The sequence below is a fragment of the Chinchilla lanigera genome, unplaced genomic scaffold (assembly GCF_000276665.1).
Source record: "Chinchilla lanigera isolate Chin_1 unplaced genomic scaffold, ChiLan1.0 scaffold00005, whole genome shotgun sequence".
NCBI lineage: Eukaryota > Metazoa > Chordata > Mammalia > Rodentia > Chinchillidae > Chinchilla > Chinchilla lanigera.
The window spans coordinates 7,682,710-7,698,615 of NW_004955406.1; the positions used below are offsets into that span (position 1 = coordinate 7,682,710).

At 39.8% G+C, this 15,906-nt stretch overlaps 1 protein-coding gene across 1 annotated transcript in view; it reads right to left on the reverse strand.

Annotated features, from left to right (window-relative positions):
• Window positions 1-2,269: 2,269 nt before the first annotated feature.
• Adss (adenylosuccinate synthase) overlaps window positions 2,270-15,906 on the reverse strand; it is a 30,201-nt gene continuing 16,564 nt past the window's right edge. Inside the window, exons 6-13 of the mRNA XM_005374781.2 lie at window positions 15,698-15,805; window positions 14,616-14,697; window positions 12,607-12,733; window positions 11,296-11,450; window positions 10,921-11,045; window positions 9,405-9,502; window positions 4,519-4,668; window positions 2,270-3,381 (exon numbers count right to left, since the gene is read on the reverse strand). Coding sequence (XP_005374838.1) covers window positions 3,329-3,381; window positions 4,519-4,668; window positions 9,405-9,502; window positions 10,921-11,045; window positions 11,296-11,450; window positions 12,607-12,733; window positions 14,616-14,697; window positions 15,698-15,805 — 898 coding nt within the window. The 3' untranslated portion in view covers window positions 2,270-3,328. The remainder of the gene's footprint in view (window positions 3,382-4,518; window positions 4,669-9,404; window positions 9,503-10,920; window positions 11,046-11,295; window positions 11,451-12,606; window positions 12,734-14,615; window positions 14,698-15,697; window positions 15,806-15,906) is intronic.

Genomic DNA, 15,906 nt, shown 5'->3' on the forward strand with positions numbered 1-15,906 from the left:
TTTCTGAGATGGGAAGGGCATCAAAAGGTGGAAGGCAGGGAGGAAAGGGGATGAAATAAGAAGACATGTTCTATACATGTACCAACTTCACACCAAGGTAAACATTATGTATTGCAGACACATACTAATAAAAGTGTCTTAAAAGGGAGGGAGAGGAGGGAGGTAGGGGGTAAAAGGAAATGAAATGATCTCAAAGAATGCCACATTCCGGCTGCTACCCACCTGCGGGCATACTGGTTGGCTTCCTACTCAACCACCCCAAAATAAATTCTACCAGTTAAAAATCTTCCTTCATAAACAGAGTTTTATGTAATTTTCTATAGCCTCAGTCTATGACATGGTCAACCAGGTGCCACCAAGATATTTGAAAAAAATGCAATATGAAAGACAAAGACCAAAATACAGTAACAAGAAATGCCTTCAGATGAAATGGGGACCCACTGTGAGACGTACTTGAGCTAAAATACCACTGATTCTCTTTGACCGCTGTAACTACCTACTGTGACTGGAGGGCTCTGGAGCTAGTTTGGATCTCCTGCAACCACTGAGTTTATTTCTCTCAGCACACAGTTCCCCTAACAAGGGCCCCAGGATCATTTGGAGCAGGCTGGGAGAGAGGGTAACAGTACAAACTTTTGCCATTGTACTAGGGTCTTTCCTAGAGGGGACTCAGTGTTTCATCCAAACTATTTGGATCTTTTGTGTTGTGACATTTTGGTGGTGTTCTGTCTTATTTTCTTTGGTGTAAACTTTTTGATACTTTTTACTGGTTACTATGGGAATTACAAATTAATACCAGCTTGATTTTAGTAATATACAACTATCATATACAGCTCGGTCCCTCCCCTTATATTGTCATTGTTAAAAACTACATTTTATACAATACGCCCAGTAACAGTTTTTTATTGTTGTTTTGCATTGCCTGTGACTTCAAACATATAGGAAATTACAAACCCAAATACTTTACATTATAGTAGCTCTTACTAGTTACCTTTGCTGGAAATACTTTTATTTTTTCATTCCATCTGGAGGAAGGAGGGGATCTTTTCACAATTTGGGCCATTCATATTTACTTTTCTGTGGACTGTGTGATATATACTGATTTTTTAAATCTTTTTTTACTAATTATTTTCTTATTTATGACACTCTGCATATTAAAGAAAAATACTGAAATATTTTTTCAAGGGTTAAAATTTTTTTCTGTGGGTTTGTTCCTTCCCATGACAACGTCACATAGTTTTACAATACTTTAACACCTGGTGTCACCTTTTAAAAAATGCCTTAGAAGTTTCACATTCTCATACAACAGTATTAATCAATTATATCAAATATTACACTAAACAAGCTCTCTCCATACTGAAATACTTTGTTTGGTCAGCTAGTTCCTTTTCAGTGAGTTCTGAAATTTCAACAATTTTTCTGTGCTCTCACCATGCTTCCTTAAACATGGTATGTATTGCATTTTGAGCTAGAGTATTTTCTTTCATGTACAATATGTTTTGGTTGTTTGACTCAGTATTTCTTGAATTTGCTGTCAACATCAGCTCTGTGCTCATTTTGTTCAGTTGCTCTAACTCCCCACATTCCTCCCAGCCCCTAGGCCTTAGCACATTGTACTAGGCACTTCTGACTACTCACCCAGTTGGTCTGTTTACACATCCACTGAAGTCTCCCCTGATCCTTCCCACATTTAAATTAGCTTCCCTTTCACTCTACTCTGTACTTTTCAACTGCAGCATACACCACCATTCATAAATATGTGTTAACACGCTGTTCCCACTGCAATGAATTTCAGTAAGACTGTGTGCTAACACCACTGCATAGGCAACCCCTAGCAGAATCTGGTACATATGTTCTGATTCCATAAAAACCTGTCATTGTAATAGTTATCACTATGTCAACTGATCAACAAATAGTTCACTTTTAAAAGAGTTCTAATAACAGTTCTTATAGCCAGGATAAGAATGTAAACTTTAAAATTCCATTCAATCTACTAGAATAAGGAAATATAGTATTTTTACATATGTCATTATAGATCTACAGTGTGTTTGCAGAATTAGCTGTACTGTTCTTTATTTATTGAGTCCAGTGAGGGTACTCCTCTTTCAGAATTTTATAAAAATAAAGATAGTGAAGATAAAGATACTTAGATCCTTCCAAAGAATCTATTTTTATCTCTCTCTATACTATCCCCACATACTGCAGGGATAATGCTCCCTCCTACATACTAGTATTATTATTACCAGAACAAAAAACAATACACAAAGCATACTAGAAATATTTGGTTCTTTTTAATCAGCTATTGATGGTATAATAAAATAAATTTAAGTGGCACCTAACCATGTAATAGTTCAACAATAATCTACAACACAATATGTTAAGCCTAATTGTCAAAATTAACACCTTTTTGTTCAAGAAAAGAGAAAAGAAGGCATGATCAAAATTATGGCCAGTAATTCAGGTTCATTTGGACACTTACAGGTGGTTTATAGGTATAATGGCAGGCACAGTGTTGAAAAATCCATCCATTAGACTTAGAAATAATGGTATAATACAAATTTTAAAAAGGAAAGATATACATTGCAGTTCATGTCTCAAACTAAAGAAAAATATCCACTAAATATCAGAACAGCTCTTTTAAACATTAAGATTATTTAGGGGACCATCTTTTCTTTTTGAACATTTAATTAAATGTTTAATGTATTAAATAATGTATGCAGAATAAGTTCTGTGAAATTAAAGGACCCATAAGTGTATACCCATCCCGCCACCCCTTCCCTGCAACAAGCTCAATTTTGTAATGGTCTTAGCAGAAAATAATTCTGAGTTAAACAGAATTTATAGCATTACAAAAGTTTACAGAACCCCTATCTTTTCATCACTCTTTTTCTAACGGCAAAGATTACAATGAGAATTGATCAGAATGTAAAAATATTTGTGCAAAACTGCATTAAGTTTTCTCACCATCTAACAATAGGGGTAAAAACTAAAACACACAATGACAATAATGAAGAAAAACTGCATCAAAAATAACTACTTTAAATTTCGAACAACAGAGATTATGCTATTACTAAACACTGAAAGAAAACATGGCACCATGAGCAGCAGGAGCAAGAAATGATTTGGTGACGATGCCCGCCAAGGACAGGGGCCGACGGGAACACGCCCACGGCGGCCTCCGCACCAGCCATCAGCTCAAGCCCAGGAACACTGCAGGACTTCCACTCAATTCACTGTCTTTATTTGTGAACTTGCAGGTCATAAAGAAATATTTAAGAAAGTCTTTTTCCTCCCCAACATGGAGTGTTTCTTGTCTTCCCGGTAATCCTTAGAAGAGCTGAATCATGGATTCTCTGGATTTACCTACACCGATCCATTTCACTGGAAGAAAGAGAGAAGCGCATCAGTTCACTGAAAATGACCAGCCTTTAGGGTTAACAGGCAGTCTCCCGCTTCTGTTCAACACTATCACTTAACCTTTCCCTGTATGCCTTTTTGTGCTGTTTGATTTTAACTTCATGTCCTATACGGCTAGCGGAATTTCTAATGATCAGTACAATATAGGCTTAGGTTAGAGTATTTGCAGAATTACTGGCTTCTGCAAGTACTGTGAGGATAACCCCTTATGGATTTCACAGAGGTCACTGTCAGACTTACGGCTATTTGTATGTCAGAAACCACTGACTAAGAGTAGTAAACAAATATGCTTACTACAATTGACATCAGCCTGGGAGGGCCTCCTAGCAATTTGGGACACAAGTCATATCTAAAAAGAACTATAAATACACAAATGAACAACAATACAAAAATTGGAAGGAATTTATATAGAAGGCACCTACTACCTGCTTTACTTTTTCTAGTATCTCTTTTTTGTTTTTTTTGTTTGTTTGTTTGTTTTTTGGTTTTGGTTTTTCTCCGGTACCGGGAACCGAACTCACGACCTTGCACATGCCAGGCAGGTGCTTTTGCCGCTGAGCTAAATCCCCAGCCCCTTTTTCTAGTATCTCTAATTTCTATTCAGATCAAAAGCTTTGTTTAGTAAATAAGTCCTATCATCCTTTATTCTTGTTTTATATATTTTCTAATGAGATTTTCACCTTTCTGTACTATTATTTCCTAACGTCTATGCAAGAAACTCCCATAACTCTCAAAGATAGTTTAATCTAAATTATAAAAAAAAGTTAATCATTTTTGGTAGTTGTAAAAATATAAAATAATCTGTTATTAAAAGAGAAAAAGGAATAAGAATGAATGTCACAGGGTAAAAACAAAGATGATTAATAGGAGAATTACAGGACGGCTCAGACAGGGGAAGAGGTAACCTACTGTCTTCTAAATAAAGATGCGTATTCAATTTACTCTAAGGAAAAATATTTTATGTCTTGTCAGGCATTTTACACAGATCACGAGCACTCTGCAAAGCAACAATGATTTTTTTAAATGCTTTTCTATTTCGAGGCAGCCTAGTAAGTTAAAAATAGAAAAAGAAAAGCGTTGTTCATAAAGCTTTCTGTTTACCTGGAATTTGAAGCTCATCCTCAATGAATCGAACGTAATTTTGTGCATTAACAGGCAGCTCTTTAAATGTCCTTGCATTTGATATGTCTGTGTTCCATCCGGGGAGTGTCTTATACTGAACTTCAACTTTATTTAAGACTCCTTGGTTTGCTACAAGTTAAAAGAGTATATTTGTTCATGGTACATATTACCGGTATCAAACAACTTTAGACATAGCACAGGTTCACAAACACTTAGCAAAATCCTTAGAACCAGGTATGCATCAGAATTTTGAATTTCTGAGGTTTCAGAAAGATAAACAGTACATATCTGGAATAATATTCTATAATCAAACATTTCTCCCTTTTTTGTATTTATTTTTTGAGATAGAATCTTGCTATGTAGTCCAGGCTGACCTCAAACTCAAGGTGATCCTCCTGCCCAACCATATCTGGCAATAACCAAACATTTCTGAAGCAACATGATTATTCATGATTAGTGGGTAAAGATTATGTAGCTCTAACAAAAGTTCAAGTCAAATGAAGTTTGATGCTAAATTGAGAGCTTTCTATTTTTAGAGCATTCTGAATTTTTATGCTCTCAATTACAGATCTGTATAATGACAGCAACCTCACAGAAAGAAGCCCTGTGTACCTGGAAACTCCTGAGAATCTGTCACTTTTACTGAAATTTTCACTACTCTACCTAGTCATTTTCTGTGTATCTCCTCCTGAAAATGGAATGTGCACTAGAAGTGAGAAGATAGTAATGGTGGATGCTACAGGATGCTGCCAGATGCCCCTCTGCAAGGGAAGCACTCAGGTGCAACCCCCAGGACTCGCCCTCCAAAGAAGGCAGCTACCAAACCCACTGGCTTGTCCACATGGGAACAGAGGGGTACCTGGTCTCGTCACTGTCCTTCATTTGGGACAACTCAAGGACCACTCTACCTCCGGAGTTCTCCAAGAGATCAGTTAAGGACCTCAGGGTGCCCCATCCCCTTTGACTTGTCTTCTCATAACTAATTACAAGGTGACAACTTAGTGATTTTCACATATAAAATCAGACTGTTTCCTGTATTTTTCTAGGGTTCACTAAGTCATGACAGACAGTGCTCACCATGTATCAGACCAGACCACTGAGAATTTCAAATGTTAAAAATGTCTATTATGGAGAGTGCTTGGCATACATACAAGAATAGTCCCTAAACAGTGATCTATAGGATGCTTTTAATGCTGCTCCACCATGAGACACTAGTACAGGTCCAGATGTTTCAAGGGGAAGGACAAGGGTAGGAATCACAGCACCTGCTCTGTGGCACTCACACCTAGTACTCGGGAGTGCACAATCAGACAAAGTGAGGCGAGGAATGATGCCACAGCCTCACACAGGTGTGCTGGAAGCCAAAGTATTACTCCTCTCTGCTGCTCCTGTGGGCATGCTTGCCCAGGAGTGACACCCTAGACCCAGAGCTCAGACCCCGAGAGACACGTGCCTGGGGACAGGGATAGTGAAGGCTTTACTTCCTGATTCCTTTAGTTGTAGTGCCTGCCTGCAGTTGAGCAGAGGTGGGCCATAGCTGGAGCTGGAAGACTGAGCCACAGCTGGAGCTAGGAAACTTGGCCACAGCCCACACCAGGCAATTGTTTCTCTCCAGACCTCTGTAGGCTGTAGTGACAGCTCACATCACAGCGGCACTGCTTGAAACTGCCCAGCACATCTTTTGGGCTGCCTTGTTAGCAATAGAAGCCTATGTGCCACATTGGGAAAGGGTGGTGGAAACCATGCAGGCAACCACCCGCCGCGCCTCCACCCATACAAAGCCACATACAACTGGCCATGCCTCCAGTCTCAGAAGACAGATGCCTCAACCCCCCGGTTGTTGCAGACAGCATCCTCCACTCCCCTCTGAGGCAGGAGATGAGGACATGGCCAAGTTGTTGGGCAATCGGGCACGACCTGTCAACAGCAGAGACTTGTTAACCACGGATACAGAGCCCCAAGAGCCCTGATACCGATCAGGGAATGAAAGCTATCTTCAATTCTTCTGGCAGAGGACCTTCATGAGATAGAGCTGAGCCCTGCACCTGATACCAATCTTCTGGCACAAGATCCAGTGCGTTTTTGATGGGACAGCTTAGATCTGACATCAGAACAGGAGATATGAAAGAGAGTGGTCGTTAAGCTAGTGGCCGCTGCCCTGAGCCTTGTCACCAGCCTGGTCTGCACTCTTCAAGTGTACTTCTTTTCCTACTTTAACTGGCCTACATTCACTCTGCATAGCATTTCTTTTGACAGCACCTTTTCTTCCTGGGAACTTCGTTTGTGCTTGTTTTTCTTTCACCCTAAATAAATGGTAAACTTTCACATTTACTGACTGTTCCATCCAGCTCTTTGAATGAGACAGGAAGAGCCTAGAAAGGACTGCTGGTCACTACAACATCTGGTAACTCCTCCACGTTGCAAACACCCAGTCCCCTGGGCAGATGTGTGCCAGTCACTCCACTAATCCAAGTCTGGCTTTTGAAGCAGCCACCCACTGAGCCAGCCAGTGGAATGTCTCTGGGCCCCAGTGATGGGGTACACAGAGGTTTCTGGCTCCTACAGCAGAGATCCCTTCTCCACTGGATGGGTTTAAAGCATATGGAGAAGGGGAGAAGAGTCAACTTGAAGACATCACAGGAATTACCTAGTATAAAGAACAAAGAGAATAGGGAAGGGAAAAGAACAGCAACAGAGATGGCACGGTTCCCAAAGAATAAAAGGCAGGTGGCAGCCTCTGTCCTTCAGAGACACAGTGGGCTTCACTGTCATTATGAGCAGCCATCAGGGTGACAACTAAGAGGACCTGGCCGTCAGAGAGATAAACAACAGGTCAGAAGACAGGCAGTCTACAGGGCTGCAGTCTACAAATGAAACTTTAGTTTCAAAATGAAGTCAAAGATAGTTTTTCAAGGGGCTGAAGACAGTGCCTGAAGGAAAAGTAATGGCCACTCAACTAATTTCCGAAACTGAATCTTTTTTAATCTATTTCTTGGTGTCAGTAAGGCCAAGCTCCCGGGAGGACAGACTGCAACACAACCTCATGTGTGTACTCCCAGCATATGCGGAGGGGAGGGGAACACCCAATCGTTTTGAGGACTGTGACACACAAAGTTCAAGTTGATACTGACACCATGGCACCGCTGTTAATAAAGAGGTCACAGGAGGGCCAGCTTATCAGTGGCATCTTGGCCCATCTCCAGCTCACTGAGTTCTCCGGGTCCAAACATTCACCCACTGTTCTTTTCTCTAGTCACACAATACAAAACTGGAACAAACGTACTTATTGGATGTCAGAATTTCCACATTGGTCTTGGTCTCTTGGCTTATTATAGTGGAATAAGTGGAACCTTTATAAAAAGGCATTTTATGAGGTAAACAACGCCGAGCAGCAGCTCTGTTAGCTGAGGGTTAATCAGTTAGTAAAGGAGTGAGGTAATCATTACCAACTGGGGGTCCAGATCCATATCCCCAGGGATCTGAGTCTGCTTATCATGTGTTTTCCCCAGTCTCGGCTAATTTGTTCATCCATTTAGCAAGGCTACGAAATACCAAGAGACGCCCAAGTATCATCCAGGTGCCAAACGTTCCTCCCCACCCACACTGGGTAACAACAGCCTCACATGCTCTTAATCATCAATTACCCCTTCTAGCGACTCCTTTCCTTGCCCACTGGCTTCTGGTACATGAAATCCAATATGATAGGGCATAGCCTTAGCTTAAAGTTTAATGGGACTCTTGCTTCTACTTTCCATTGATAGCCTAGCAGGGGACAGTATATACCACTAATCTTTCTCTTAAAAATATCCTTAGAACACTCAACAGAAATCTGCAGGAGCTACTGTACTTCTGCATAGGGTTCAACAACCAGCACAAGAGTAGAGTGTGTCATGATACCCAGAACACTGCCTGTAAGACAGGCACTGCCCTTGCGGTAGGAGGGAATACTGCACGCCAGGGACTCAACTCAGACCGTCACCCAGGACCTGCCCTTGGACAAAGGAGCTGCTTCACCCAAGTGACCACACCTACTGTCTGGTTACTGGAAGTACAGAGTTTTGGACACTTGCCTCAGTTTAAGATAACCTGAACGGCCACCTCAGCTCTCTGACTCCTCTTGGGATTGGCCACATTGCACTTTAACTGTTCCTTCGTAAGTGATGATGCTGAAAACACCCTCCAATACACTTCTTAAACGCAAATTTCCACCTTCGACTATTTTGGAGGAACCTGATCCAAATCAGCTAACTCACCTTTAAAAAGACAAGTTTTACCTATTTTGCTAGTTTTTAATATTTCAATGAAAGGAATATGTAGTGCTGTTTCTTTACGGTAGATCTTCCCACATGTCATTAAATTTGATTAGACTATTTTTCTGGATCTTTGAGTTTACAATTCCTGAGGTAGTTTTGAAAGTAGATTTAACAACCAAGACATAAGATATATTGAAACAACTGACTTGCCAACTGAATAATATCCTACACATACACAGATTCTTTTCTGTTGGCTCAGTGTTCGCAAGAGAGGAACCCGCCCATGGAGGTTCCTCCTGCCTCAGCCTCCCGAGCACCATGCCTGGCTTGTGCTTGCAAGTTACTTTCAAAACAGGGAAGATGAGACTCAGGAGCAGCATGTCCCAAGATGCTATATTTCTCTTCTTATTTTGAGTCTGAACGCAGCTTCTGACCAGCCCCCAAATGAAAAGCAGCTATGAGCCAATGCTAACAAGTAAACATCTATGCACTACTTCATAAGGGCCTTCCAGCTTAGGGGTGTATGTCACACACCATATAGAAGCGCTCCCTGATGCTGCTCTACTGTATACATCATACAGTAGTCCTTAGACACAGCCTTACAAGAAGTACCTGGGAAATGAGGTATGATTTCACCATCTAACTTGTAGGCAACACCAACTTTGATTTCTGTAAACATGTCCAAAATATCCAACTTGGTAAGTGCCAACCTAATTTTGGAAGAAAAGGCAGAGTTATAAACAAACTTTTAAAGGCTGTAATATCTAAGATGCAGGAGTAAAGGAAAACTCATGCAAAGCTCAAAGTTCCAAAGCAATTCTGAAAACTGGTTAGGATTGTATTTTAAAGCGTGCCACACGTAAAACACTAGGAACAATATACTGACATATATTCTTCATAATGTGCCACTGAGTTATTGACTGGTGGCTACAGCAGACCTTCACTGGTCCTGGCGTTCCCATACACCCTGACTCAGTTTTGTCGACGCATCGAGAACACACACCGTGGCAGGCCTGCCTGAGTTGGGGCGCACTCTGCGGCCACGGAACACAGAATGTGCTGCTCCCTGTGGACGCGCACAAGACGTAAGCACATGGACACACATGCCGTCAGCCCTCACGTTCTCACTCTCGTTACCGTCACCTCCACCCTTCTGGTCAGAAACTGCCAAAGAGTGAGGAAACCACATCGAGGGGCTCTTCACGATACATCAAAATTTCCTGACAAACTGACTGGATAACAGGTTTTTAAGGGGAAATCTGTGGAAATCAGATAAAATACTAGGATTGGGATTCTTGTTCACAAATTATTCCCTTTATCCTTTATTCTGTTATTTTCTAGGAGCACATGCTAATTCATATGGATATAGACACTTTTTTTTGTCACTGTCTTTTTGAGATAGGGTCTTACTATGCAGTTCAGGCTGCCCTTAGACTCACTTTGTAGCCTAGGCTGGCCTCAAACTCACAGCCATCCTCCTGCCTCAGCCTCCTGAGTGCTGGGATTACAAGCGTGCATTGCCACGCCAAGCGTAGACACACTTATTATACATATACACCAATGACTTTTAATGAGCGCTGTCAGTGAGCCAGAGAGTATGCTTTACAGAAGTTCGTATTGCACTTTTCCTCTAAGCTTTAAACACCACTGACATCTGCAATACTACTATTGATTTTACAGATGATAAAACTGAGGTGCTACCAGTATGAATCGATCTGAGATTTGAATCTAGGACGTCAGGCCTTAAACCTATGCACCAAATCACTATGCTGCACTGCCTCCCTTCTCCATACACACATTTTACTTCTTCTAGCTGCTTATCTACCTACCCATCTGTCTCCTAGCTGCCTACCTACTTACCTTGCCTCTTTCTTATGTGTAAGAGACTATCATAATTCATTTCTACCAACTCTGGAAACCTAGGGCCCTCTTTTATATATCTTTTCCCTATATCTTGTTCCACTCCTACCTAGAAATACAATTTCAACTTGGAGATTAAAGAATTATATTTTTCTATTACCATAAAATTTTTTTATTTTTCTACCCCAAATTTGCAACACAAAATTAAACCTGTGGTCATGAATAGTCCTATGGTTTCCTGAAATAAATGTTTCCATAGAATACCCACGCAGTAAATCCATTGATCATATGCGCATATCTGAGTAAAACAAGATCCAGCCAGCCACATCTCCTTTTCCTTCCAGTAGTTACACCATATTCTCTGCCCCTTGTTTGTAATAATTCTCCAATTTCCTAGAGAACAAAACATAAATCTTATGAATTAGAATAGCAATGATGTAATTTAATGGAATTAATTAGAAATCACATAAGACAAAGTCTCTTTGTGATAAACATCTTTCAGAAAATAAGCTGAAGATGGAATTCCAAAGAGATGACAAATTTTATCTGAAAAAGACATTATCTGGAATAGACCCACTTTTAGCTTCATTTTTTTACTGCAGTATTTTTTATAATCTTATAGATTACTGAGAAATAGGCTTACATTGTCTTGCTCTGTTGGAAAGGGACCGATACCAACTCTAGTGGTATACGCTTTCACAACTCCATATACTTCTCCAACATTTTGAGGGGGCATACCCAAGCCTGTACACACACCTCCAACAGTACAGTTTGAGGAAGTTACAAACGGGTAAGTCCCTAAAAACAGAAAAGATTATTAAGATATGCTCAGAGCTATATGCACTTTAAAACAGAATTACTATTAAAATTCTGCTTCTGAGTATTGTCTAATTATCTGACAAACTTCACTACAACTGGCACTGTCCTCAATGTTTTCAAAGCCTCAATGTTTTATTCTTGATTCTCCTTGTCTGTAGTGAGATTAATATCTATGTGTAAGAGGACACATATCTACCTATTTTGAGTTTCTTGTCAATTTAAAACAAATGACTCTATGTGAATTTAAGGTGCAGCAGCAACATGGACAGATAGCAACACTAAATTTGCCTTGCGGCATTCAGTATTTCCCTAGCTTTTGACCTCTACACAGAGAACAACCTCCATATTACAAGTTATTAAGATTGGTGTTTTCTTTCTCCCTTTCATACTTAACTACCCACTCTGCTAATTAGACACTCTGTTTTTTTTTTCCAGACTGGGTAGGCATATTGCGGTATCAGAATATCATACGTATATTCTATATAAACACGCACTCTGATTTGTTGGAACCAAACTCAGTGAGATGTCAATAAGCAGACGTTACGCATGAGAGATTCTGTTTAGAAGTCATCAAGAAGTTAAGCTTTAACTCTTTGAAACTAGAGGAAATACCCCAAATCAGCCCAGAAAGTCTCATGCCCAGGTGTAAACAGGTTTTCATAGATCTTAGAATAGGTATGTTTAACAATACTATATATACATTTTTTTTTTTTTTCTGGTTTTTCTCCGGTACCGGGAACCGAACTCACGACCTTGCGCTTGCCAGGCAGGCGCTTTTGCCGCTGAGCTAAATCCCCAGCCCCCTATATATACATTTTAAAGGTTGAATTAAATATGAAGATTCATCTATAAAATTCATCTTAGCATCTTAGGGCTCCAGGTAAATGGGGTGAGTGATTAAATCATTCATGAAATAACAAAATCCATAACTTATAGGACTCCTCTCAGCCCCTGAACTCAAAATATGCTTTCTTTCTTTAATGAAGTACAGAACTTAACATACTGGTTCCTTGCATGACAAACTTCCATCATTCCTGAATACACAGGCTAAAAAAACTTTAATGGGAACATTAATTATGTATATTTTAAGCACTCTGGGCCCAGTCTAGCTCCCGGTGAACCACATCTCACTTACCAAAATCAATATCTAATAATGCTGCATTTGCTCCTTCTACCAAGATTTTCTTTGGTGGTCCATGTAGAGCCTCATATAGGAAATAAACTCCATCTCTCACCATTGGTTTAATCCTCTCCATATAACCCTGTGCACAGACAAAAACCAATCTCCATGTGTACATGTGTAGTAACACACTGATAATATGACCAGTACAGCAGAAGTTACTGACTTGTTTTTTTTTTCTTTTGGTCTTTTTGAGACAGGGTCTTGTTATGCAGTTCAGGCTGGGCTTGAGCTCACTTTGCAGCCCAGGCTGGTCTCAAACTCACAATGATCCTCCTGCCTCAGCCTCCTGAGTGCTGGGATTACAGGCGTGCACCACCACGCCTGGCCAGAAGTTACTGAATTCATGACAGTAAAACTGACAAATGCAATGCAAAGTAATAAGGGGGTTGCTGTTTTACTTATCCTGCTGTTGCAATATTTAGATTAGCTTTGGTCTCTTGTGCTGATTTTCCAGAGCCAGAAAAGATACCGGGTCAAGCACTAAGTGCTGACGGTATAGCTCAGTGGTACAGCAAGGACCTAGCGTGCTCATGGTGCTGGGTTCCACTTGCAACCTGAGGTGTGTTATGTGCATGTGAAGAAATTCAAAAGTTCTATATCAGCCTCACACAAATAATGGTAACAATCTTCCAAATAGCAAAGTACTCCTATTTCATACACAAGGTTTCAGAAAATGAATTGGCAGTATTACCTGCCGCTTTTAAAATTTGTGAGGAACAATACATGTGACCAAGAATTTTGAAATTTACATCACAGTGACTATCAAAATTTAGTGAGGGGCACAAGTTACACTGTCAGGCATGCAAATATCAGTGATTGATATTCTTTTTCTTTGTATTCCATTCTGTAAAATATCTCCATAGTACCACTAGTTGATAATACCAAATATTATTTTACATGTGAACGTTATAAAATTTTTTAAAAATATATTTGAAGTGTTAACAATATTATTTAACTTTACAATTCAAGTTAAAATATACTATAAATAAGAATACGCCCTGAAACAGTGATGATGAAACTTTTAGAGCTGTCAACAGTAACAGCCTGCTGCGGCACGCATGCCACAGGTTCACCACCACTGCCCGGAGGCCTACAGTACAACTGCAGTAAAACCTTGTTTCAACAACAATCCCTAGGAACGGTAATTGCGCTCTACCCACAGGAAAAGGTAGGCTATTCTAAACCACCATCAATGCACTGAGATACAAATACTGAACATCTGGAATGTTCCTTGGAGGTCCTTTTGTTTACTATTTAAAACTTTTGGACAGGTCTAAGGGTTGCAACTCTACAATGCCGGAGGGTTTATGATTCCTATTTAGTTCCGGAAACATTGATACTTATTTAAAGATGAGAAATAAAAATCAGATAACCAGGAAAGAGCATGAAATTCATCAATGATTGTGGAGGATGAAGGGTGGAGAGCGGACACCCCTACACAGCTCACCAGTTCAGGCACCAATGACGTCTCCATTTCCGGCTGTGAGCCTCATCTTTGGCCGCTCGCCTTATTCATCTCAGGAGTAGAGTGCAGAAAACATTCACTCTATGGCTGTCAATCCTAAATGGGCCGGCCAGCTTTATAAATGATCACACTGCACTCATCCCTTTGCGGATCTCTATACCCCAATTGTTGTGAGTGGTGCTTGTATAATGCAGACATTATCAAAATGTTACCATTGCTCAAGATTACCCAATAGTCTTTCATCATCTCCAGAATAAAAGCTGCCCTACAATCTGCTCCCTACTTTAATTTTACCTTCACTTACTACTGCTGGTCACCACCTAATATTCTGTCTAAAATATTGACTGTATAAAGTCACTCAAACCTGTTATGTCCAGGAAAAACTGGCGCTGTTCCTTTACCAGTTCTTACACAAAACTGGAGGGAATCAAAGACCTAGATGCCAACTTGGCAAACAAGTGTTAAAAAGAACATTGAAGAGGTCAGAAAATATTACCTTGAGTTTTTGTAATTCACCTTCAATGTCTATTTCCAAAGTAGGGTATATAGATTTATACTGGTTAGCTAGAACTTTGAACCTGAGAAATACAGACAAATTAAGACATTAGCACTCTTTAAAAATATTCAAATATCACTATACACTTCAGATAATTTCTGCAGAGTATAAGTGGTTCTAATGAAAAATTAATTCTAAAACTGAAATTACTTTTTGAGAAAGAACATTTAATAGAGGAGATCAGCCATACGAATGTTATATGCTTATAATATTTTTTCAAGTTTAAGATTAACAATATAATTAAGGTGATTATTGTAGGGAGGGAGGAAGGATAGAATGATGGAAGTCTATAAACACAGAAGACTTAAATCTAAATTAACTGCATTATATAATGTAGAACACAAAAGGAAATGGTCTCCATGCTTGGAAGAGAAAATGGTAGACATTAGCCATGTGTCTGTAAGATACTTCAGTGGGGGTATCTTGCCATTCCAAACAAATTAGCTGTTGGTAAAAAAGAGAGCAGGTCATTATAGTCCTGATGTCACTTGTTAAACACAATCAGCTCCCTATCACTGAGTCGCTGTACAGCTTTTGAAATTACAGCTAGACACAGTGCTGTACACCTGTAATTCCAGCTACGAGGGAAGCTGAAGAGGGAGAAACACAAGTTGAGGCCAGTGTGGCTAACTTGTTGAAGTTCTGTATTAAAATAAAAAGTAAAAAGGGATAGGGATATAGCTCAGTGGTAGGATGTCCCTGGGGTCAATCCCCAGTACCAAAGGAATATAAAAGACCCTAAAACATAGTGACTACATCAAGGTACTGCCATACCCACTAGAACTGTTCTATTTGTCAGCAAACCAGCCCATACTCTTCTTGGAATACTACTGTATAATGTGAATCTGAAAATAACTATGAATTAAAATGAAGTAAAAGTAACTTTAGCATTTCAGATGATAATAATACTAAGCCAACCATCATTATTTAACTAGAATATTGGATTTACCATTTTGTACTCTGGGGTGTAAAAACTGTAAAAATGCATTTGTTCTTTCAATTTTGGAAGACAAGTTAGTTACCTCTCAGAGAAGCCATCAAAGTCAGAAACAAGATCACACATCCGAAGTCCACTCCGAGCAGCTTTGGAAGAATAAACTGGGCCAATGCCCTTTTTTGTAGTACCCAAGCTTAATAAAAAAGAAAAAGAAAGACCAAACAGTTACACACAAAAAAATACGGGTCTTATGGCCAGATCGTCACAAACAGCAAAGTTATATATAACTATTTC